Here is a 22,319-nt window from a genome sequence, read left to right as displayed (position 1 = left end):
GCGCGGAGGGGCGCGGAGCGGCGCGGAGGGGAGCGCGGGGACCTCCCGCCCGCCCGCCCCCAGCCCCGCCCCCCCGGCACCCCCGGGCATCGCCCCCCGGGCCGGCCGTGCCCCCCACCCCGCGGGTCTCCGCCGGGGAAGGGGCGCGGAGCCTCCGTCAAATTGTTTCTTTCTTTATAATTCACGTCAAAACGGTGTTTTCCGAACGCGCCGCCGGGGGGTGGGGGTGGGAAAATCGCCATCCGAAAGCCGCCAGTTAAACTTTTCCAGGTTTGTTTGTTTTTATGCCTTAACCTGACAAATCCAGCACCTTCGGCCCTGGGGGGAATTGCCCCTCTCAGCACCGCGCGGCCAAGAAACTCCACGTTCAGACTGGCTCAGGACTCGTATTTTTAAATGACTTAAAGCAGTTGAGCTCAGAAGAATTCAAACAACTCTCACACCAGAAGGCACTTGAGCATTAACAATACCTGTCCAGAAATACACCCTCTTTGCTTTCCTAGCAAAAAAAAAAAAAAAAATAATTAAAAAAAGATTCATGGTTTCTGCCCCATATCCTTTTGTACCGACTACACCAACAGGGCTTTCAAGCATCAATATCCTTTCCCAGGAGTAAACAACCTCCCAGCAGAGCTGTGTTTGCCCTGGAGGGCCCCAGCGCTGCTGGCTTTTGGGCAGAGAAGAGCTGAGCTGCCTCTTGGGGTACGTTTTGCAGGTCTTTGCAGACCAAGCAAGTGTAGCATCTTGAATATTCCTGCCCAGGAGCAGGTCCCACCCCGAGCTGTCGTGCAGACACGTGCACCTCCCTGCGCACGGAAGAGCCCGGAGCTCCTGCCAGGCTGGGACACAAACCTGCACCCCGGGTCCCCTCCCTGAGAGCCAGTGTGGGGGGAGCTGAGACCCCCATCCCAACCCCACGGAAGGGGGATGCTGTGCTGAAGCGTTGCCCCAAAAACAGTGGGGAGGACAAGGGCAGATGCAGCTGCTCCCTCTGAACACAATCACACTGCTCCCCATCTTACCTGGTGCCTCTGTGGAGATCCCTGTGCCTGGAGGGAGATGATCAGCCATTCCAGCTGCCTTTGCTGCCCATGTGCATGGACACCAGCAAACCCAGGACAAGCACTCCTGTTGCTGTCACTTGTAGTCCTTCCTTGTCCCAACCCCAAAGCTCTCAGCTCCTCTTGTTGCAGCAGATCTTGCAGCACTGGAGCATCTCTCTGTCCATGGCTAGGGAAAAGTAGCCCCTCAGCCATTCTGGTGCTTTGGCCCCATCTGGCAATCCAGGTATCATCCTGCTGCCATTACCTGCATTTTGCAGGGCTCTGGGCTTACGCTGAAAAGCACAATTTGAGTTCAGAAGACACCAAAGAAAAGGAACATCCTTCAAACTGCCCCTGGCTCCACAGGCACTTCTGGCTGTCACAGGGACAGGTCTGTGCCTTCCTTTCTTGTGGTCTGAAGTTCACCTGGGCCAGGAAAACTGTCCAAAAGCATAAGGCAGACACCCAAAGTGACCTTGGCACCATGCTGTAGCACAAACAGCTAGGAAAGGATCTTGTCCTTCTCATCTCTTCCACTCAGAGAAACTCGGAGCTGCTCGCAATCCCACAGTTGCAAAACGCCTCAGGCAGAAGAGCAAGTGAACAGAAAATCAAAGTTCAAAGAAAGGACTTGCAAGAGCCAAGGCAGCTTGTGTTAGAGCAAGCCTAGGTGCTCCCACAACCTGGCTCCAGCCTCTCCCCACCTCTAGAGCTAGCCAGAGAAGGGGGCTCCTACAGCAGATCTTCCTTTTGTTGTTGAAACACAAGCATCCACCTGAAACTGATGAACCCCAGATGGAATTGCTGAGCTGCGATCTTGACCTCGTTAGCATCAACAGCAAATTCTGTGGAAGCTCCAAAACCACAACCAGCAGTGCCTCTACACTGCCCCTGCTTGAGTGCACCCACCTTAAGCACCCAGCTTTGCCCTGGGACCCCAAGCACTATAAATACATCCTCTCTTGAATCCACAACCACAAAAATCAGAGAGACCAAACCCCTGGGAGGAACTGAGATTTGTAATGAGAGTGGAACTGCTGGCAGTGCCAGGCAGGTGCTTCACCTTTGGCTTAATGAGGCTGTAATTAGTCAGGGGTAGGAGCACAAGCTGTGGCAGAATGGATCCCTCCATTGGAATTAATTTCCATCCCTCTTTTAGGGCACTGCACAGGGGGAGGTTTGGTTATAAATGAGTCAATAAACCCAGGTGAAATGGATGGTTGTTACTGGGGTAAAAGTTGGTTTCTGCAGTTTGATGCCATGGTGTCCTCTCTATGCCAGTGGTGGGGATGGCTCAGTGTGCTCATGACCAAGATGCTCCAGGCATTTGCTGTTGGACACCATCAGAGATGGGTCCCAGCAAGGGGACCTTCTCCCTGCACCCACAAAGCTGATCCCACACCCATAAATCAGTGCCCTGCTCTGCCACAGAGGAAACAGAAGAGCCTGCTCATAAATCAGAAATAAAACTGACTTGGCATCTTTGGTGAGCAAATTAAATTGTGGGCTTTGGAGGAATGTTTCTGTTTGGCTAAATCATTAATAAGTCGATGGGCGGCATCAGGAAGAGGAGAGCGGCTGTGCCTTGTGCCCCACTGAGGGATGGAGAGCCATGGGGTGGCATGCTCCACCCCTGCTCCCCCCTGTGTCCCCTCAGGAACTGCCCCAGGGCACCCCAAGGAGCAGGGGGAGCCCAGTCCCACCACCCAGGGCTCGCCCGCCCCGGGGAGCGCTCGAGGCGCAGGTTAATAAATCAGTTTGTCTCCAGAAGGGTTTGCTTTGTGTGCCTGACAATAGCCCGTTGTAAATGGCAGCCCCTTGCCTCCTCTTCTGAAAGGCTTTTAATTAAAATATGGAAGGGGCTTTTCTGTGTACTTAAAAAAAAAAAAAAAAAAAAAAAGAAAAGAGCAGTCAGATTTCAACGCACTCAGTCTCAGGCGCTGATTTATTCCTGCCTTCCTGACGATTGTGATGCACATGATGAGTCCTTTGTGCAGTGATCCGGCCCCATCAGGCAGAGGGGGATGTTGGCAGCCAGAGCCATGTGCCAGTGGTGATGGTGGGCTCGCTCAGCTGCCGGGTCCCAGGGACAGGCAGGGGGACACAAGGGGCAAACCTGAAGAACAGCAGTGGCATCAGGGCTAGGGGCACGAGTCAGGCCTTGGGGCTGGCCAGGAGCTCAGGGCCAGCTTCAGTTCTGGGTACAGACCAGAAAGACCCTCACAGAGACCCTACCCAGCTGCTCCCAGAGTTCCATCCCCATCCTGTGCAAAGGAAGCAGCTCCTGTCAGCTGCCACCAAACTGAGCTGGGACGTGAGGTCCAGGAGACCTTGGCGGGGGTCCCACCACCTGCCCTGTGCCCCCTCCTGCAGGGTCTCAGCCTGCTCCAGTGGGAGAGGCCAAGGCAATCCCAGCAACGCCTGGCTTTGCCTGGTTCTGCCAGCCCAGGGAAGCCAGAGCCACCCCTCACAGCAGGGCCCAGAGCCATTCCAGTCGCTCGCCCGTATTGTCACAAACGATTTGTAAGACTGGCGAGTGTGGAAGCCCATCACTGCAGGTGATGGCTTCATAACCAGCACCCCTCTCTCTGCAGCCTGCCCCCTCCCTCCGGCCCCGTTGCCTCCTGCTCCCCTCCCTGCCCCTCTTCCTCCTGCCTTTCTCTCCACTGCCCCCCGCCTCCTGCCCCTCGCCCCCTGCCCCTCTCCGCTCTCCCTCCCTCGCCCCCGTTTCCGCGCAGCCCGCACGGCACCCGCTACAATGGCTCCACCTGGCGGACATCGCGGCGATTGCAGCGGGTCGGGCCGGGCCGGGGGCGCACGGCGGGACACGGGGTGGGGGGGGGGGACGGGGGACTGTGGGGGACATTGAGGAGCTGGGAAGGACACGGAAGCACTGGGGGACACCGGGAAGATGGAGGTACATGGTGGGACACCGCGGTGGGACACCCTTGGGCGGGCCATGGCTGGACACCGCAGGGGGATGCTCCGATGGGGACACTAAAGGACACGGGAGGGGACATGGTGAGCACGGGAGTGCGCAGGGTGAGACACCGCGGGCGCACAGCACCCCTCCAGCTCCCCTCCCACCTCGTGCACTGAGCTGCGCACGGCCTCAGCCCTCGGCGCCCCCTGGGTGTCCCAGGATGCCTGGGGAGGGTGCCCGGGACTCTCCACCGGCTGCACTTCTGCCAAGGCTACTTATTTCCAGGCACATTCCCCTTAAAATTAGCACATGCTCTTTAATTTTCTTCTTTTGTTGCTCTGCCCAAATTATCTCAACTCTGGCGCCACTCGCCGTGCGCGGCGGATAATGATGCTATTTATGGCTTTGTCAGTGCCCCGGCCCGAGAGGCCAGGACAACCACCTCCTCCTGGGGCCACATCCCGTGGAAAGCACAGGACACACCCCTGGGACAGGCCAGCAGCTCAGGGATGGGGATATGGTCTGTCCCTGTCACCTGCCCTCTCCTCAGGCCGGCCAGCTCCCAGCTCTGTTTTGCTGCTCCCCAGATCCCTGAGCTGGCCAAATCCTCCTGAACATTATTGTGGTGATAGATCCTTCTGAGTGAAAATAGAGCTGAATCCGGCAAAGCCGCTAAATTAAGTCTGTCTGGAATAGGTCGTCAACCACTGAAACCTTTGGAACACCAAGGAAATGGATAAAACCCTCTGAAAGCTCCTGAAGATGCTGCCAGCAGAGAGGGGCTGCAGAGGGGAGTGGGATTGAGCAAGGGCTACCCCAAGGAAAGGGAAAGATGCTCCCAAACCCCCACAAAATGAGAACTGTGGCACAGGGATCCTCAAGGCCAAGGGTACAGAGGGTGTCTGTGGCAGAGGAGATGGGCTTCAGCCAACACCAGCACCAGGACACATGGGCCACCCCCATAGCCCCCTTGGCATGAGCACCAGGGATGCAGTGGCCACCTCCACTGGCTTCAAACTGCAGCTCCAAGCTGCACAGGAATCCATCCTTCTACCTTTAATAAGCTTTCTCCCTTTAAAAATAATCATTACCAATAAACAGATATACCAGCCAGTGTATATAAGCATCAAATTAAGTAGCTACATGCATTTGTTATATTTGATATAGCCTTGTTAAGTGGAAATTCCTAGGTTTGGAATATGTATTGATTTCAGCAAACATATATTATTTTACTGTAAGTACCAACAGCCATTGCAGCTAATATACAACAGTTTAATTTAAAATGCATTAGTTTAATAAAAATGCATAAAATAGAAGAGAATTGCATTAGCTTCAATAAAAAATTCAATTTCATAAATATTATCCAGTGTTAAAATGCATTGATTTCCTGGAAAAATGTATTGGTCAGAGGTAATTTACATTGGTTTGAATGGGAATGTACCAGTGTGTATACATATGTATAAGTTTAGTCAAATGTATCTGATGGTGGAAAAAAATACCCGTTGGAGCAAAAGATATTCATAAGGAAACCACAACAGCCTGGAGTGGCTGCAGGGCTGGGTCTGGAGCATCCCAGTGCTCTGACATGGCCATGCTTGGGCAGCCCTGGGGCCTGCACACCCCAAAGTGGTGTCCAGACTTGGGGCTGCCCGTGGGCACGATGGTGCTGGGCTCCCTGGGCTGAGGGAGCCCTTTATGGGGCCATGGGCAGGACTTGGCTGGGGTGCAGGCACAGGGTGTCTCAGGCAGAGCACGTGGCTTGAAAAGAGCAGAGGCTAATCAAATCCTTTTGACTCTATTTTTTATGGAGCTCAAGAGGGGTTGTCCTATTAATTAGAAAGGCTTTTTCATGCAAAACACAGGCTCTTTTTGCAGATAAGAAGGGATGATGCTTGATTTTGCCAAGGCACAGATATGCATGTTATTCCCTGACCATCACTTCACAGGCTGCAGCCACTTCCCAACAGCTCTTTTGTTCACTAGAGAGCTCTGCATGCACATCTGTAAACACACACACAGATTTTAAGCACTCAGTTTTTCCTGCATGCCAGTTAGTCCCCCAGTATCCACAGCAGGGGAAGGAAAAGATGTGCCTGGAGCTTCTTCCACCCCCAGATGGGACCAAGGTCCTCACCAGCGGGACAGGACCTGGCTGGTGCAGTACAGAGGAGCAGGTCTGACAGTGAGAGATGAGCAGAGAAGCAGATGCACCCTCTAGAAACCACAGCAGAAGCACAGGCAACCACCTGCACCCCATCCCTGGCCAGGATTTCTGTAGCAGAGCCAGCCCCTCAAAATCCACAGCCACCATCTCACCTCCAACCACAAGGTGGGTAACACCAGGGAGGGACCAAGGTCTGAACCTCCTACAGACAGAAATGCTGCTTTCCCCCCGAAAAACTATTCTGGGAAACCTCCATGGCTCCAGGGCTGCCACCAGCCATGGCCCAGCCTGAACACAGAGCCAGGGATGGGCAATGTCCAGGCAGTGCTGGCGGCTCCACAGCTGACTGGTCCCATTAAACAGCTACACATCACTTCCCTGATGCTTATGGATTTTTCCTTAATGCCACAAATTAAGGTAATTGGGCTCGGCTGGCCGATGAATCTGGCTGAACCTGGCAGGAGGAGGGAGCATCCACCCCAAGATCGGTCCCCCTCATCCCCAGCTGTGCCCGGGGCTGGTCCTCACCCCAGCTCTGCCCCGCGGCTCTCTTGCCTGCCCTTTTGCTTCAACAGACACAAAACTCATCCTCAAATCCCTTCCCTCAGCTGCAGCTCCACCCAGATGAGGTGGTTGTTCCTGGATGAGGAGTTTTCTCCTCTCCAGGCGCTTTTCCTTACGTGTTTCCCAGCTGCCTCCTGAAATCCCCCGTGCAATGCCACCTGGTGGAGCGGTGAGTGCCAGGGATCAAACACGGTGTTTGTGACCTCTGGAGGAAGGAGAGCAGCGTCTGGGCAGAGCCTGGAGCTCCAGGGATTCCATTTCATGCTGCCTTTATTCCCAGCCCTCCCTGCTCACCCACCAGCCCTGGCACAGGGAGGGGACGATGCCAGGCAGGGGCATGAGCAGCGAGGTCAGCAGCTCCTGCCACTGGCTCGGGACCACGTTGGGCACAGCAGAACTTGGGGAGACCAGCAGTGGCTGAAGTGCCCCCCACACTCCCCCATCATTCCTACCGCAGCACACTCACATCACCAGGGCAAGGCGAGAGGGAGGAGAGATAAAATTAACACGCTAAAAATAGAAGACAAAGAAGACAAAACAGGATCACCAGCAGCTCAGCTCCTCAAGGGTGCTGGGGACAGGAGTCAGAGCCCAGCAGAGGTTTTGCAGGTTGGTGCCTACGGATTCAGTGGCTCACTCCAGCCAGGGTGGCCATGCCATGTTGAGCTGGTGGCCACGGTGGCCAGCAGTGCCAGTGCCACTACTCCTGAGGGCCACAGGATATTGTCCTGCACCAGCTGCCAGCGCCCGGGACGTGGAGAGTTAACTGCCTGTGTCTCCCCACAACCAGGGCGAGCAAGTGTTTGGCTTAAGGGGGTGACAGGTGGCTCAGTGGGGGGTGACACATGAGAGAGGAGCCTGCCTGGCTTTGGGGAGCTCAGCATCTGCCTCCAGCTGCATCCCAGTGCCCTTGGATGGGGAGCTGTGTCTGAGCTGGAGCTGCAGCAGGACAGTCCCTTCACCCAGAGACTAGGCAGCCTCTTCTGCTCTTCCGGGGGTGTTCAGTCTGGAGAAGAGAAGGCTCCAGTGAGACCTTAGAGCACTTTCCAGTACCTGAAGGGGCTCCAGGAAAGCTGGGGAGGGACTTTTTGCAAGGGCAGGGAGTCAGAGGGGGAACGGCTTTAAACTCTGTGTGGGTTGGGTTAGATGTTAGAAGACATTCTTCACTGTGAGGGTGAGACACTGGCCCATGTTGCCCAGAGAAGCTATCCATGCTCCATCCCTGGAACTATTCAAGGCCAGGTTGGATGGGGCTTGGAGCAACCTGGTAGAGTGGGAGGTGTCCCTGCCCATGGCAGGGGTTTGGAACTAGATGACCTTTTCTCACCCAAACCAGCCTGGTTTGGGATTCTTTGATTCAAGCACTACAAGCAATGGGACCCTGTGGCACCCAGGACAGTGGAGCTCCTCCAGCAGCCAAGCAGCATCCAGCTTTGCTGTGCCAATGCTGTGGTGGGGCAGGAAAGCTCCCAGAAACGACTGATGAAACATCCGTGTCCCAAGGTTTGGGGGACTGTAGATGTGGGTTGCCCCTGGACCAACTCCTCCCTTCATGTCCTGGGAAAGGGGAAAAGCCCGAGTGACACACACAGGTGGGATTGCTCCTGTGTAGTCCCCACCATGGGTCAGCATCTCCAGTATGAGAGCTGCAGGGCCTCCTGGCACTTCATTAACCTTGAAACCCTCTCTGGCTCACATGTCACATCAGCCGATGACAAGAGCAAGCTGCTACTCCAGATTAGAGGGAGAGGGAAAAGTCACAGACAGCAGGGCTGGGGGCAGCTAACTTACCTATTACAGCCAAAAGTGGGCATGTGGTTATTTTTAACCCGGAGTGGGAGATATTTATTGTTTCAGCCCAGGGGAAGCAAGGGACTGTCTCCACAACACCACCCGAGCACCAGCGGCAGCCGTGGAGCCATGGTGAGTACCAGAGCCTGGAGCTCCAGGGGGAACAGGCAACATCTGGTCACTTTTTCACCAGGATAGCTTTAACGGGCAGGGCGCCATGGTGGGATGACAGGGGTGTAACAGCCAAGGATCCGTCCCTCCTGCCCCACAAAGGGGGTGAGCAAGCCAGGGAGCATCTGGCTGCATTGAGAGCATCCCACTGGGAACAGAGAGCGGTGTCCCATGTGGAACAAAGAGGTGTCTCCAATGGTAGCAGAGCTTTCTAACTGGGGTACACCAGTCTGGAGTCAAAACACCATCTTTCTGCTTCTCCTTCCTCTGGCACAGTGAGAGGAAGGGCTGCTGGGTCCTCCAAAACTCTCCTGCTCTGCCTCTTCCTGGCAGAGCCCCCTGGTGAGAGGGAAAAGCTGCAGGAGTGGCCGTTGGAGAGAGGGACAATTGGCAGGGTGGGAGGGTGAGCAGCCCCGTCCTCCCCTCCTGTTCCTAAGACACATCAAGCCATTTCTTGTTGTTTTAAGCCTCAGTAGAGGTGGAGTCAGATTTTTTTTAAAAGCAAATATTTTAGCAAGTGCTCTGTTCTTTAGTAAGTTGCTGTGCAGCTTCAGCAGCGCTCCCAGAGCCGAGTTTCCACCAGGGAAGATTTCACCCAGCGCCGATCCTTTCACCTGCCCTAGATTTGGTGGGGAACTGATTTCCCAATTCATCTTTCCTCAGACCTATTTGCCTAAGCTCATCGGGAAAGTGGATTTGGAGCTGTAATTTAAGTAGCAACCTTAATGTCCCTCAGTATCTTGGAGGGTCACGTGCACCCAGAGCTCCCAGGCAACGCACGGGAAAACCACCAAGCACCCAAGTGCAGGGGCAGCACCAGCCCAAAGCTACCGTGAAGGACTCGACTAAGAATAGGGCAGTTTAATTCTTTTATTCCACACCATAAAAAGCCAGTGACTTAGTGACACATACTTGAACCCCTGCAGGCACCCAAAAAAGCCAAGAAGAAGATTGAAGGTGCTAATTCCAATGTCTTCTCCATGTTTGAGCAGGCCCAGATCCAGGAATTCAAAGAGGTAGGTGGGTCTGGTAGAAATGACCGAAGGTCATTGGTGTGATGTGACCTTCAGCCCTTTCCTCAGCACTTTCAGGTCAGGAGGTCTGGTTTACAAGAGGCAGCCTGGTTTGGAGTTGTTTCATTTTAAAAGTGCAAATAACAACTCGGTGACATGATTAAATACAGCATCGCCTGGAAGCGTCCTAGGAGCCTGCACCCTGCAGGGGAGATGGCAGCATCCAGCAGAGCAGGACAACATCTCCCAGCTGGCTCTTACCTGCTGTGTCAGGAGCTCCTCACAACGTACTCTCTGCACAGCTGGCACACAGTCCTGTGTGGACCCCACTTACAGTCCCCCAGTCCCAGCTGGGGGAGCTGATGGCTCAGGCTGTCCTCCCCAGTTGGTCTCATTGTCCAGGGGTGAGAGGGCTTTGTCCAAGGCACAGGGTCTGTAGGACATTAGGGTTTGGGCTGCCGTAGTAAGCTGCCACCCTGCATTGCCCAGGGGTGCAGGAGCCAGGATTGCTGCTGGATTGTTTCTCCCTCACTGTGTGAAGACCCCCAGAGCCCCATCCTGGACAGAGCTCAAAGCACCTTTGTCCCATCCAAGTCGAAGGGAGAAGGAAAGAACAAAAGCTTCAGCAAAGGCCAACAGCTCTCCCTGTGCTCCTTGCCCTCCTTTTGTGCTTCCAGGCATTCACCATCATGGACCAGAACCGGGATGGCTTCATTGACAAGGCAGATCTGAGAGACACATTTGCTGCCCTGGGTGAGTCCCCTTTTAGGACCTCCCCCTCTCCAACAGCTTCCACGGGGTTAGACCAACTAACTAAGAAACCAGCTGTGAGCTGGTTCTCCTGGATCTCCTGTGTTGCTGAAAACCTCCTGATCCAAAACCACTTCTGTTGGCTGGTGAGATCCTAGGTGGGATGACCCAGAGCAGCCCTTTGCAGCTCTCTTTTTTGTGACCCTGGAGGCTGAGAAACCAGGGTCTGAGATATCCAGTCCACATGGTCACTTCTGCTACTGCTGTTCCCTGTTGGAGATGGTTTCCCAGCGCTGTGTTCCTTCCTTAGGGTGGGGCAAAAACCTGCAGGGCAAGGCTCCCTTGGTGTGTCTTTTAGTCCCTGGTACACAGAGCAGAGCCTGGAGGTCTGCAGCATGTCCAGCTGGGCAGGGACACAGGATTCACCCAACGCTGCTTTAACCCAGGGCGCCTGAATGTGAAAAATGAGGAGATTGATGAGATGATAAAGGAGGCACCCGGGCCAATCAACTTCACTGTGTTTCTCACCATGTTTGGGGAGAAGCTGAAGGGTAAGAGGGCACTCAGGGAGCTGGGGGTGGAGGAGAGGGTTGGTGGGCACAGTGGCACCAGTGGCTGCCCTGGCAAGAGCACTGGCTACAGCAGGACTTTGACCAAACGGCGCTTTGGATTCACCCAGTATCACTCACCCAGAGGCACACAGCCTGCCCCCAGATCTGCAGGAGGCTCCACAGCCCCGAGGCTGGTGCTGGAGCTCTATAAATACACCCTAAGATTAGATAGATCCCTGATGCAAGGGTAGTGGTGACACCTCCTGCTTTGTGGGCACACCATGACCCTACATCTGCTCCCCCTCATCCCACCACCTACACTCAAGACCCCAGCTGCAGGGTCAGCATTCCTGCAGGGCCCATTGCTTCCCAGCCTGCCCCCCACCTGCTCCCAAAGGCTTTGAGAAGCAGGGGAGTCTGCAGCTGCCTTCCTCCTCATGTCACCATGTCACCTGCAGGTGCTGACCCAGAGGAGACAATCCTGAATGCCTTCAAAGTGTTTGACCCAGAGGGGAAAGGCCTGAAATCCGACTAGTGAGTGCAGGGGTGCCTGGGGAGGGGGGCAGTGGGAACCCCCACCACAGCCTCCCTGGTGCTCACTGCCCTCTCTTGTTTGCAGCATCAAAGAGATGCTGATGACGCAGGGTGAGAGATTTTCCCAGGAAGAGGTACGAGCTCCCTCCTGCTCTCCACCAGCCTCCCATGCCCTCCAGCCCCCCAGCCCCCCAGCCCTCCCCCCAGCCCCAAACCCCTCCTGTGCCACCTTTTCACCCCAGCTCTTTCCCAGCAGATCGATCAGATGTTCACAGCCTTCCCTCCAGACATGTCTGGCAACCTGGACTACAAGAACCTCGTCCACGTCATTACACACGGCGAGGAGAAGGACTAGCCCAGGCTGGGCGCTGGGGCTGGCACCACCAGATCCCCTCTGTGTGGGGGGCACTGGGGGGGGCCCTTTCCCTCTCTCCCTGGGGTACACATCTGCATTAAACTGCCTTTTGGTGAGAGGAAATCCAGGTGCTGGGGAGTGGTGCTTGGTGCTTGGGCTGGCGTGGTGTGTCTGCACCAGCAGGAGCCCCCAGAGCCCTCTCAGACCCCATCACCCACAGCCTCCCTGCCCCACTGCACATCACCCTTGCGCGCTCTCCAGCCCCTCTGTCCCACCATTGCCTGGCCCAGCTCCCAACCACAAACACCCCGTTTTGCACTGAGCTGTGGCTAAAAGCCATCTGGCCCCACCAGCCCAGAACCAGCAAAGAGCTGCCTGTGCTCCCCAACTTAGCAGGGACCAGCAGGCAAGCACAGGTAACCCCTCCTCCCCACACCCCTCCAGGACCCCAACATGGAGCAGCCACGGTGCAGGGCTGGGAACACGATCTCCAGCTCATCTTTGCAGCCACGTGGTGCCCGGGCTGCAGGAAGTGCCTTGGGGTTTGCAATGGCGATAGCACCACGATGCACAACTGTTCCCACCTCAGCAGATGTCAGCAGTGGGTGAAGCTGTGCTAAAATATCACCCAGCGACCATTTGAAGCCCGCAGAAGGTGTCAGGCTCCACCCAGAGAAGGGAGATGGAATGACTTGAATTTTGTTTAATTGCTTTATTTAGTTCTACTCTAGCTGGCAGGGATGGCTGCTCAACCTCGTTCCCCCACCCCTCTCTTCTTCGTCTGAACTGCTCCCGCCAGGCGTGCTGGATTCCTCCTGCCAACAGGAGCACGATGTTCAGGACAGCTTCTTGCTGTGGTGGGGCCAGAGCAGAGTTGGGTAGGACAGCAAAGAAAAGGACTTGGGGTCTCAGCACACCCGAGATCTGGCAGGAGGAAGGAGATAAGAGGACGCAGACAGACTCTTCCCCAAAGGCAGGTCCTTGCTCATTGTAAAACCCAGCTCCAACAGTCCACTTCCCTCAGCCATCTCTCCCAGAAATCACAAGCCTCCCCCCGCACAAGCTTCCCTGGCTGGAAAAGGGACGCAGCAAAGCTGTTATAATACCCCAAAACTATTTGTTGGTCTCTGGTGGGGAGAAGGGAGATGGGTGCAGAGGAGGAAAGACCTCAAGAATGAACCGCCTCCAGCTGCCGCGCTCCCAGCAGGCTCTCACAGCTCGGCGCTGCCTTGCCCCTGCTGGCTCCGGAGGACCAGCTGCCGCATCTCCTCGTAGTCCAGCGGCACGTCCACTGCGCGACAGAGCGGCCCCGTCACCCGCGGCACCCCGCCTTACCTACCCGCTAGGGCTGGGCGGGCTGGGCGGGACTGGCCGGGGAGGATGGGGTGGCAGCAGGGGATTGGGGGCCCTCCTCCCCTCCCGCACTCACAGGCCTCCAGGAGCTCGTCAGGGCCTTCCAGGGCCAGGGCGGGCGGGCAGAGCCGGATGGGAACCACCCTCTGCAGCAGCGCCAGGCCGGCCAGCAGCGGGATGGACACCGGCTCTTCCGAGTCTGTGTCCACAGTTGATGCGTAGAGCACCCTGGAGTCCTGCAGCAGGAGCTCGACGATTGTCTTCTCCAGGAGACCTGGACAGCGGGGAGTGTCAGGGTCACTCAGGGCTCCAAATCCACCCCCTGGGGCTCTTGGCTCCACAGGGATCTGCTGGTCTCCCCCAGGCAGCCTGTCTCCCCAGGGCTGATGGTCCCACCCCCGGAGGCAACGGGAGGGCTTGGGGCTCCACTGGCACATTTTATACGGCCAGGTCTGAGTTGTCTAGGAATTTGGGACCCCAAAGTCACACGAGGGACACCCCCGCATGATGGGGCCGGGGAAAATGGCAGCTCCATTAAAATGCAGCACGAGCGGGTGGTGGATGTACAAGGGTGGGGCCATAGTGGGGGGAAAGATGGGCAGCCCTGACCCACCGAAACACTGCAGCAGGTTGTCATCTGTGACCTCCCCTGTTCCTCCAAGCTCCAGCAGGACCATGGGGCAGTCACGTCTGGTCTCCTGGAGCAGAACCTCCAAGCGAGACTTGAGCTGGCCCAGGACTTTGCTGCTCATGTTGCATCGCTGTTCATACATGTTGGCTTCCTCGGTCGTTTCCTTTAGACTTGCCTATCGACAAAGATTTTGCCGGCTGTCACACCAGCCCCCTGCTCTCCCTGCCACCCTCAGTGCTGGTCAGCTCCAGTCTGGACACTGGAGACATCCCAGCAGAGGCTGTGGGATGCTCCCATCCCTGCAGGGGAAAGGCTCTAGGAAGGGGTTCCCAAGCTCCCCGTGTGCAGATGAGGCCCCAGGTGCTGCAGGACCAGGGCTGGCAGGAGCCCTGGAGTCACCAGATGCCAAAGCTGGTGCAGGGCCCTTTTCTGATCCACTCCTCTCCAGCCCTGGGCCAGAGCAGCCTTGACAGGACCAGGCTCCCCTAGGACACATGCCAGGAGGGACAGGGCTCTGCTGCCCTTGCTAAGGGAAGCCCCGGCCACCGTACCTCCAGCTCCTGCAGGACTTGAAGGCTGCTGCTCTTTGCAGTGTCCTGCTCCCTTGTGATGGCTGCAATTTCTTCCTGTGTAAACACAAGCAGGTGGAGGGGGTTCTGGCTGAATGCCCACCAGGCATGCCCCACAGAGGCTGGGGACCATCCCTCCTCTGCCCTGGGAGCAGGGACATCCCACTTGACCCCTCTGGGGACCACCGTCCCCTGGCCAGGAGGGCAGGTGATGGCCCCACAACAGGCAGCCCTTCTTCTCCCTCCAGCCAGCCCCACAGACGGCAGAGGCAGCTCTGGGCCCTCTTGGACACGGCAGTATTTCTGCTGGGTACATGGTGGCAGCATTGAGACACTTTTGGCTCCGAGAACGCGGCTCTCTGTCTCCTGGAGTTCTGTTGTTTGCTGCCCCTTTGCATTCTCCTCATCCCACCCGTGTGGCAGGCCCAGAGCTGGGCTCTGCTGTCAGCAGTCATGCTGGACACATGGGAGAGGAAAAACCCAACCCAGCCCAGCCCAAAAGCACCAGCTGAGAAAGGGGAGACATGGAGAGCCTGGAACAGACCTGGAGAGCCTCGATCCTCAGCTGTAACTTCTCCACGTCCTCGTTCAGCTCAGTGGAATAGCTCAGGCAGGCAAATTCCTTCTCCAGCTTTTCCACGCAGCGATTCAGCTCTTCTTCTATGTTCCCATTCTCCGAGAGCTCCAGCAGGTACCTGTGAACCGCCTCCCGGCTCTCCCAGCTCTCCCCCCGGCTTAGTCTCTCCCGCTGGGCTGCCTTGAAGGCTGAGGAAGAAGCAGAGAGCCTGGCTTGTGCATGTCCCCACGGGCTGCCCTTTGCAGAGCCTTCCCCCATGGGTGCTGTGGGGTTTGGCGAGGTGCTTGGGGGTAGGGCAGGCTGGAAGTCTCTTTATTTCACTCCAAAATGAAGCAAAGCTCTCACTGTCTGCATGGGATGGGGCAAACACAGTGGGATCCCTCCCTGGGATGATGAAAGGAGCCCTGGCTGACCATGGCGGCAACTCCCTGCCTCCACATCCCTCCCACTCTGCAGGGCACCCCAAGACACAGGGCTTTGGGTGGCCTCACCGGGTTATCACTGCTCAGCCTTTTCTCCTCTGGAGCAAAGGCTGGGGTGAAGGAGCCTGCAGGCAGGGGAGATGTCCTGCCTTTGGGGTGCAGTGCCCTAAGCAGCCCCCTTGCCAGCCCAGCAGACTCCTGCTCTGTGGTCCCAACTGCAGGTGCTTTCACTTGTCTGATACCTCTTCTCTTTTGGGCCTCTTTCTCTAGTTGTGAGCGGTCTCTGCGTTTGGTCACCATGAAGCTCCTCAGACTGTTCATGCTTTCAAAGACCCGCTGCCGCTCCAGCAGCCTGACACGCTCTTTGCTGTGTTTCTCTTCCAGTGCTGACATCTCTGCCAGGGTCTCCATCCTGCACACAGAGAGCAGCAGGTTACCCCACGAGTTGGTGCAGGGCTTTGTATTCCTGGCCATTCCCACCATCTGTGCCTGACCCAGCACCCAACCCTGAGCACCCAGCTCCAGAGAGGAGCAGCGGATCTTCTCTCTACCCTTGCAGCCAGTCTCTTGTTACATCCCTGCTCATCCCTGCCATTGCCCCTCACTGCCCAGTTTGCCACAGAGGGCTTTTGCAGTGCCACCTACCGCTGGTCATAGGCCCCTGTGGACTGCTCAAGAGTAGTGGTCATCTTTTGGGTCTGTTCATTCAGCTTCTGATGGAGCCCCATGGAGATGTTGTCCAAAACAGCTTTTCGGACTTGCAGGCTTTGAATCTCCCCTTTGAGCTCCTTATTTTCAGTCAGGGTGGTATTGAGAAGAACCGTGGCCTGGGGAGAAGGAAGCAAATGGTTTGAAACTGGTGCAGGACTGAGGGGCTCAGGTCTCTGCTGACAGACCTTGAGCAGGGCTGGGACAAATGCACCCCAAGAGATTTTAAGCTGGCCCTGCACTGTCCTCCTCCCCAGGACTGCAGAGGCAACATCTGATCCCAGCAGAGCCCTGGAGCTGGTGTTGCCCAAAGCAAGGTGGCTTTGGGCAGCTCTAAACAGATGCAGACCTTCAGGCTTCCTGGCATGGCACAAGTGCTGCATGTGGGTCACCAGGCTTGAAGGAGCCTTTGGGATATCCTGGGAGCCATCAGGCCAGGAGAACAAGCCAGGGCCTTTATGCAGCTTGTGTCAACCAAACGCATCTGCGCCATTTCCCTTTGTCCTCAGCAAAAAGCATTTTGCACACAGGCTCCAGTGTGGCCCCAAACATGGTCTCCAAACATCTGCAAGATGTTTGCTTACTGTTTGTAGATTCTTCTCTAGTCTCTCAGCCTCCTTTTCTAGCTGTTCGACATTGTGGGATTGCTTTATCTTGGCTACTTTCTGGTTTTGCTTCACAATCTTCTCTTCAAGCTCTAGTATCTGCACACACAGAGACAAAAAGGATGAAGTATAACCTCCACCCCTGTGTTCTGGATTCTTGTCAGGACATTTAGCCAAAGAAAATACCCTTTCCTGACCTGAGCTACAGCAACCATGTCATTCATGAGCTCACACTTACAGAAGCAGCTTTAATCCCCCCCCCAGGGAAATTCAGCCCCAGTGCTGGACAAGGCACAGCAGCCCTTGGGGCAGGGTGGAGGGATGGCTTTGGCAGGGGTATCATGCTGGCCAGACAGGGCTCTGTGCAGTCCCCCCTTGGAAGGATTGGAGGAAAACTTCTGCCAGAAGTGGGGAGCTGGCAGAGGGAATAAAGGCCTGGGAAGAATGAAGTTGAGGGGGGGGATGTTTTGTGACCCCAGACACGTCTTTGTGCCATCAAAGAGGAGCTGCAGAGAGCAGCAGGACAACAAGGTTGAGAGTCAGACCTTGCTCTTCTAGCCAGTGCTGCTGACCTGAAGGGTAGCCTGGCTCTCCCCACTGGTCACTGGCATGTGTCTTTTGCCTGCAGGCACCATCACATTCCAAGGCCTGAATTCCATGTATTTTACACTGAGGAGTTTCAGTCACAGGGCTCATGCTCTCACTCTGCCATGCTCAGACAGTCACAGACAGTCCAGACACTTTTACCTCTTTGTCCAGCTCAGCAAGCAGGCCTTTTCTCTCTCTGACCAAAGACTCATGAAAATACCAGCTGTCTGAAAGGTGCTGCAGCTTTCCAAGCGCTCTCTCTTCCAGCATGGTCTTTCTCTGCAGCTGGCTGAGCTTGAACCATGTCTCTTCTCGCTCTTGCGTCATGGACTCTATTTCTCTTCTGTAAAAACAGAACAACAAAGGACATGGAGCCCATCACAGCTGCAGTGCTGGAGCAGGTCCTCACCCCACGCCACATCAGCACCCAGGTTCCCAGATCTCGGCATGGAGGAATTTCCCCAACAAGAGAAGCTGCACTCACTCCTGGGACAGCATTTGCTGCCTCGCGTTGGCGTGGTACGATCTCCTCTTGGCAGCTGCAATCTGAAGTTGTTTCTGCAGCAGCCGAATCTCCCGTGCAGCCTCATTTTCATCCTCCTTCCGTTTTGGGTTCGATTGCTTCTTTCCCTGGTGCCACAGAGAGGAAGAGGTTGGTCCCTTGAGTAAACACAACCAGCGGTGGTAGACAGAGGAGGCGGACACAGGGGTTAATGGCATCACCACCTCCAGCTCTTTGCCACCACCTCTAGCTCTTGGCTGCCACCTCAGATAGGAGGTGATCCCCACAGCAGAGACTCCATAGCACCTCGGGGGGAGTTTGGCTTTGGATTGGGCTTCAGTTTTTACCTTTAGTCTGTTCATCTTGCTCATGTCTTCGGGCTAACTCAGCGGGTCACTCTGCGCACACCTCTGGAAAGGGGACGAGCAACCAGGGAGGGCACCCGGGCCAAACCTGCAACCCTCACCCCAGAGCTGTTCCCCCCCAGCCCCGCTGCAGCCCCCCAGGCTCCCCTCTCTCCCCCTTAACCAGCACTGCTCACCCTGCCACAGGGTGCTGTGGTTCCAGGCAATGGGACTGTCGTCGCACTTGGGTTTTCCCAAGAAACAGCCCAGATTTGCCAACAGAATCTCAGGAAAGGCAAGATCCCAGCACAGAGCTGGCATCCAACTCCAGTCCTGTGCCACCTGTGCACTGCTCCAAGTGCTGTGCAACTGGCACTGGTCTGCACGCTACATGGTGTCATCATAGTGGAGTATGGGTGGGTTCTCCATGGGGACCATCACCCAGGAGATGGAACAAACATGTTCCCAGGGACAGACATGGCAGTGCTGGCAGTCCACACTTCCATGGACCAAAAGGATTTTCATGGCCCAAAACCAGCCCTGGAGCTCCAAGGTCTCCCTGGCTGCATGTCCACAGGAAGCAAAAACCCTCATTTCACCAGTTCCCACTTCTCTTTGCGCTGTCTGCATTGGCCCATCCCCTGGGGCTTGGAAGCCTTTTGCCCCATCCCCAACAGTGTTTTAGGGCCACGGAGCTGCTGTCCCCTCCCCTTCCTTGCCTGCTCCCTGGACTTCTAACCTAGTTTCTCTCTGTTCTGCTCGTGGAGAAGCAGCAACCACCACATCCCTGCCATCACCCTCAGCACCCAGACCCCCTTGAGGTGCCCACCATCGGGAGAGCAGCAAGGGCTGGCACTGCCAACCCAGGGAAGGGTCCTGGGGGCAGAGCCTGTTCAGGTGTTCAGCACAGGGACAAGTTGAGGATTCCTGCCTGCTTCTGCCCTGTCCACACAGGGAAGCACCCATGGGCTGGGTCACAAGAGCCATGATGATCCCTTCCCCAGAAGCCGGAGTGCGTGGCCCGGTCCTTCCAGGGACTTGGCAAACCCTGAGATTCCCAGCAGGCAGAAGCACGAGACAGAGGAAATGTGACTTTCTCTGCCATTTTCATCTTAACCCATCTTCCCCGACTTAATAAGTACATTTTGCACTGATTGACATGGAGAAATTATTCCTTCAGCTGCAGATTTGGTGTCTAATTAAAGCTACTTTTACTGTTTTAAGGGCCCAATTCTGATCACTGTGAACAGTGTAAATCCATCCCAACTTCAGCAATTACTTCCCTGTTTCTCAGGTCTGGTTCAGTGGTGGCTGCAGGGGACAGTCCAAGCTGGGCTGGCTCTGATCTGAGCTCACTTGAGTGTCCCAATGACATACAAGAAAATCTCTGGAGTAAACTAGAGAATCAGGCCCATATTTTCATGCAAATTTTATACATTCATGTTACTTAATGCCTATTTATACCAAATCCAGAACTTAATTCTACTTAACCCATCTTCGGTGTTTGACACATGAAATCTGTGAGTCAGGGGACTATATATGGAACTGTCAGAACTTACTTTTTTCCCTCCTCTAAAAGCTTGGATTAAATCATCATCATCAAACTCCCAGAAGTTCCAGCTGCAGTGCTGGGAGGAGCAGGAAGACGCTGACACCTGCTACAGCAGCTGGTGATGGGGAAAGATCTCCTTAGTCTGGTGGGAAAACCTTACAGAGGAGATCCACACACACTCTGGGTCCATCCCTCCTGAAATGTCATCCTGTGGACCTGGAGTGATACCTTGGTCTCACGGTGTCACCTTACCAAGACTTGGCTTTGGAATGGCCTTCTCCCATGAACACATTCTTTCTGGTTATGCCAGTCTTCAATGAGCAAGACCAGTTTTGGTCCTAAATGCATTGCAAACACCTGGACAGTTGTAGATCTGCAGCCTTTTGCAACTGTCCTGAGTTTTGCCCTGTGTGTGTCTCCTAGAGAAAAGGTTTATTTCAAAATACACTCCTTCTAGTCCTCCAATGCCTCCTTCTCTCCTGGAAAAGAGTCAGCCCAGCAAAGCCACTTGCAGCCCTTCCATTTGATTTAGGAACATGTCTCCCAGTAATTACCCTGCCCTGGCCCTGCCATTTTCCTGCAGCAGAATTTCAGACCAGCTCCCACTGCGAAGAGCCGCTTTCCCAGCCCACGGCCGGCACCGCAGCCCTTCTCCGGAGGAGGAACAGATTGTTCTGAACACTCAGGTCCATTTGCCATTCCTCTGAGCTGGCTGCATTAGCTGTTTATTGCCACTCACTCAGCAACTGATCTTTTGCAAGATCACAGCTATCAGTTGCCTCCCCTCCCACCAGCCTGTGCTTCATGCCCCTCGCTGCGGGTTCAAGGCTTTACAAAGGACATCAGGTGATTTTTTGGAACAGGCAGTTGTTACCCAAGAGCTGATTTAAATTAAAGCTTAAAAAAAAGGAAACCTCAAGGGTTTGGGCTCCATATTTCTCTTGGTGTAAATCTGAAGTGACTCACAAAGAAGTGCAGAGGGGACACTAATCAAAGTTGGGTTACAATGAGTGTCCCCGGGTGTTGTCAGCGCACGTTGCTGGGGCTGCTGCAAGAGGAAGCTGCACATCCACAGAAATGGGTTGGAAGACTGAGCCTGTTTCTAACCCTGCCACTGATGGTGATTTGCCATGGGTCGGGTGTGCAGGAGGAGTCACCCCCACTGGCCAGCAGCACCCTGTCCCACCAGCCTTTCCCAGTGGCACCCCCAGGCAGGCGGAGGCAGGACCGGGGAGCGCTGGGCTGGCCGGGGCAGAGGGATGCAGGGATGCAGCCTTCCCCTGCCTGCTCACTGCTCAGAGGGAGGAGAGGAGCAGGAGGCAGCAGAGCTGTGCCAGTTGCTTGGCAACTCCCCTGCAAATCTCCATCCTGTCAGAAACCATTTTTCCCAGTGATTTGGATGAGTTTTGCAGGAGCAGGAGCAGGCCTGGGTGACCAGGTAGTTTTAAGAAGCCACACACAGTACCTGGAGGGGGTGAGCATCCTCTTTGGCCCGGTCCCATCCAGGCACGGGCCATGAAACACGGCTTCTGATGGGCACTGCACAGTGGGGAGGGCTGTAGGGGGGGTGATCAGGCTTCTTGGCTTCTTGAGGCTCCTACATACCCGTTTCAGCTTCTGCTCAGGGACCACAATGCTCTGCATCACCCATATCATAGCAAAAGCCAGGGGATGCAAGTCTTCCCTCTCCTCTCTGCAGGAGAAGCTCCTCCAAGGGGGAAATAATCATCTGATATGAGCCCAGGAGAGCTACTCCTTGGTCCCCCTGGCTGGGGAGCCCTCCATTAGCTGCCCCCTGCTCTTTCCAGTCTGAGAGAGAAGCTGAACTAGGCTGATCCAAGTTCAACCTTTACGTTCCTCCATCACTGCAGGCCAAGGCTGCAGCAGCACCACCCCCTGCTCATCCCAGCCAGGCTTTCCTCTGCTATCCTGCCCTTTGGACCTGGCTTCCTTGAGCCCCCAAACTGAGCCATCAAAGCTGACCCAAAAATCCACCTCACTCTTCCCTGACTGCCCAGCCTCTCCAGTCATCACTCTGCATGCAGAGGGGAAAGAGAATGAAGACGGGCTGGGCTGTTCCCAGTATTTCATGGGGAACGGGACAGGAGGGAGCATCCTCTGAGAAGAGCAGGACACTGGGGGCCACACTGGGCTTGGTGGTGGAAACAGAGCTGAGGAGAAAAAGGGCAGGAACTGAGGGAGGGCAAAACAGCCCCATATAATTGCCAAGCAGGCTGGCTTGTGTCATATACACACTAAATCACATGCAGGAACTCCCTGCATTTCTACTTTGCTCCACTGCCACTTGCATTTCCCACAGGAGATGCTCCTGGCTTTGTCACCTGTGATGGGCAGGAGTAGGTCAGGGTGGCAGCAGGTCCTGCAGGAGCCCAGAATCACCAACCATCCCTGAGGGGAAGGACGAGCCACCCACAACTCCCATTAACCCCCTCTGCACTTCAGCATGAGCCCAGTTTGGGAGCTGATCCCTCTGCTCGGAGCTAATGAAGGGGGGAAATTCCTCCAGGAAAACCAAACAGTTGCAGCCCAAAAGGCTTTTCCTTTCTGCAATTTTTGCGTAGGAAGAGTGGCTGGAATTTTCCTCTGGG

General features: G+C 55.5%; 2 protein-coding genes across 2 annotated transcripts; one reads left to right on the top strand and one right to left on the bottom strand.

Moving 5' to 3' along the window:
* The first annotated feature begins 8,582 nt into the window (after positions 1-8,582).
* Positions 8,583-11,942, top strand: MYL2 (myosin light chain 2). The gene is made up of 7 exons (XM_051634040.1): positions 8,583-8,617; positions 9,583-9,672; positions 10,347-10,422; positions 10,866-10,970; positions 11,429-11,504; positions 11,590-11,638; positions 11,761-11,942. Exons 1-7 carry the CDS (start codon positions 8,615-8,617, stop codon positions 11,857-11,859), a joined length of 498 nt encoding a protein of 165 aa, XP_051490000.1. The 5' UTR covers positions 8,583-8,614; the 3' UTR covers positions 11,860-11,942.
* Positions 11,943-13,070: 1,128 nt separating this feature from the next.
* CCDC63 (coiled-coil domain containing 63) lies at positions 13,071-18,185 on the bottom strand. Its single transcript, XM_051634319.1, has 10 exons — positions 17,797-18,185; positions 17,472-17,655; positions 16,704-16,823; positions 16,057-16,238; positions 15,654-15,823; positions 14,957-15,177; positions 14,390-14,469; positions 13,826-14,013; positions 13,289-13,486; positions 13,071-13,150 (listed from the first exon to the last, which is right to left on the bottom strand). The coding sequence occupies exons 1-10, from the start codon at positions 18,183-18,185 to the stop codon at positions 13,071-13,073; spliced, it is 1,812 nt and encodes a 603-aa protein (XP_051490279.1).
* Positions 18,186-22,319: the final 4,134 nt, after the last annotated feature.

Source organism: Apus apus, chromosome 16, assembly GCF_020740795.1.
Source record: "Apus apus isolate bApuApu2 chromosome 16, bApuApu2.pri.cur, whole genome shotgun sequence".
Taxonomy (NCBI): domain Eukaryota; kingdom Metazoa; phylum Chordata; class Aves; order Apodiformes; family Apodidae; genus Apus; species Apus apus.
Note: the sequence above shows the minus strand (reverse complement) of the source record. Positions and strands in the feature narration are given on the sequence as shown.

Excerpts from the sequence above, each read along its gene's own strand:
- MYL2 (XM_051634040.1), top strand. Across the intron at positions 11,505-11,589 it reads AAAGGCCTGAAATCCGACTA|CATCAAAGAGATGCTGATGA; the intron begins GTGAGTGCAGGG and ends TCTTGTTTGCAG. Across the intron at positions 11,639-11,760 it reads AGAGATTTTCCCAGGAAGAG|ATCGATCAGATGTTCACAGC; the intron begins GTACGAGCTCCC and ends CTTTCCCAGCAG.
- CCDC63 (XM_051634319.1), bottom strand. The coding sequence starts at position 18,185 with ATGAGCAAGATGAACAGACTAAAGGTAAAAACTGAAGCCCAATCCAAA. Across the intron at positions 16,239-16,703 it reads TAGAGAAGAATCTACAAACA|GCCACGGTTCTTCTCAATAC; the intron begins GTAAGCAAACAT and ends CCTTCTCCCCAG. Across the intron at positions 15,178-15,653 it reads AGAGGCCCAAAAGAGAAGAG|CCTTCAAGGCAGCCCAGCGG; the intron begins GTATCAGACAAG and ends CTTCTTCCTCAG.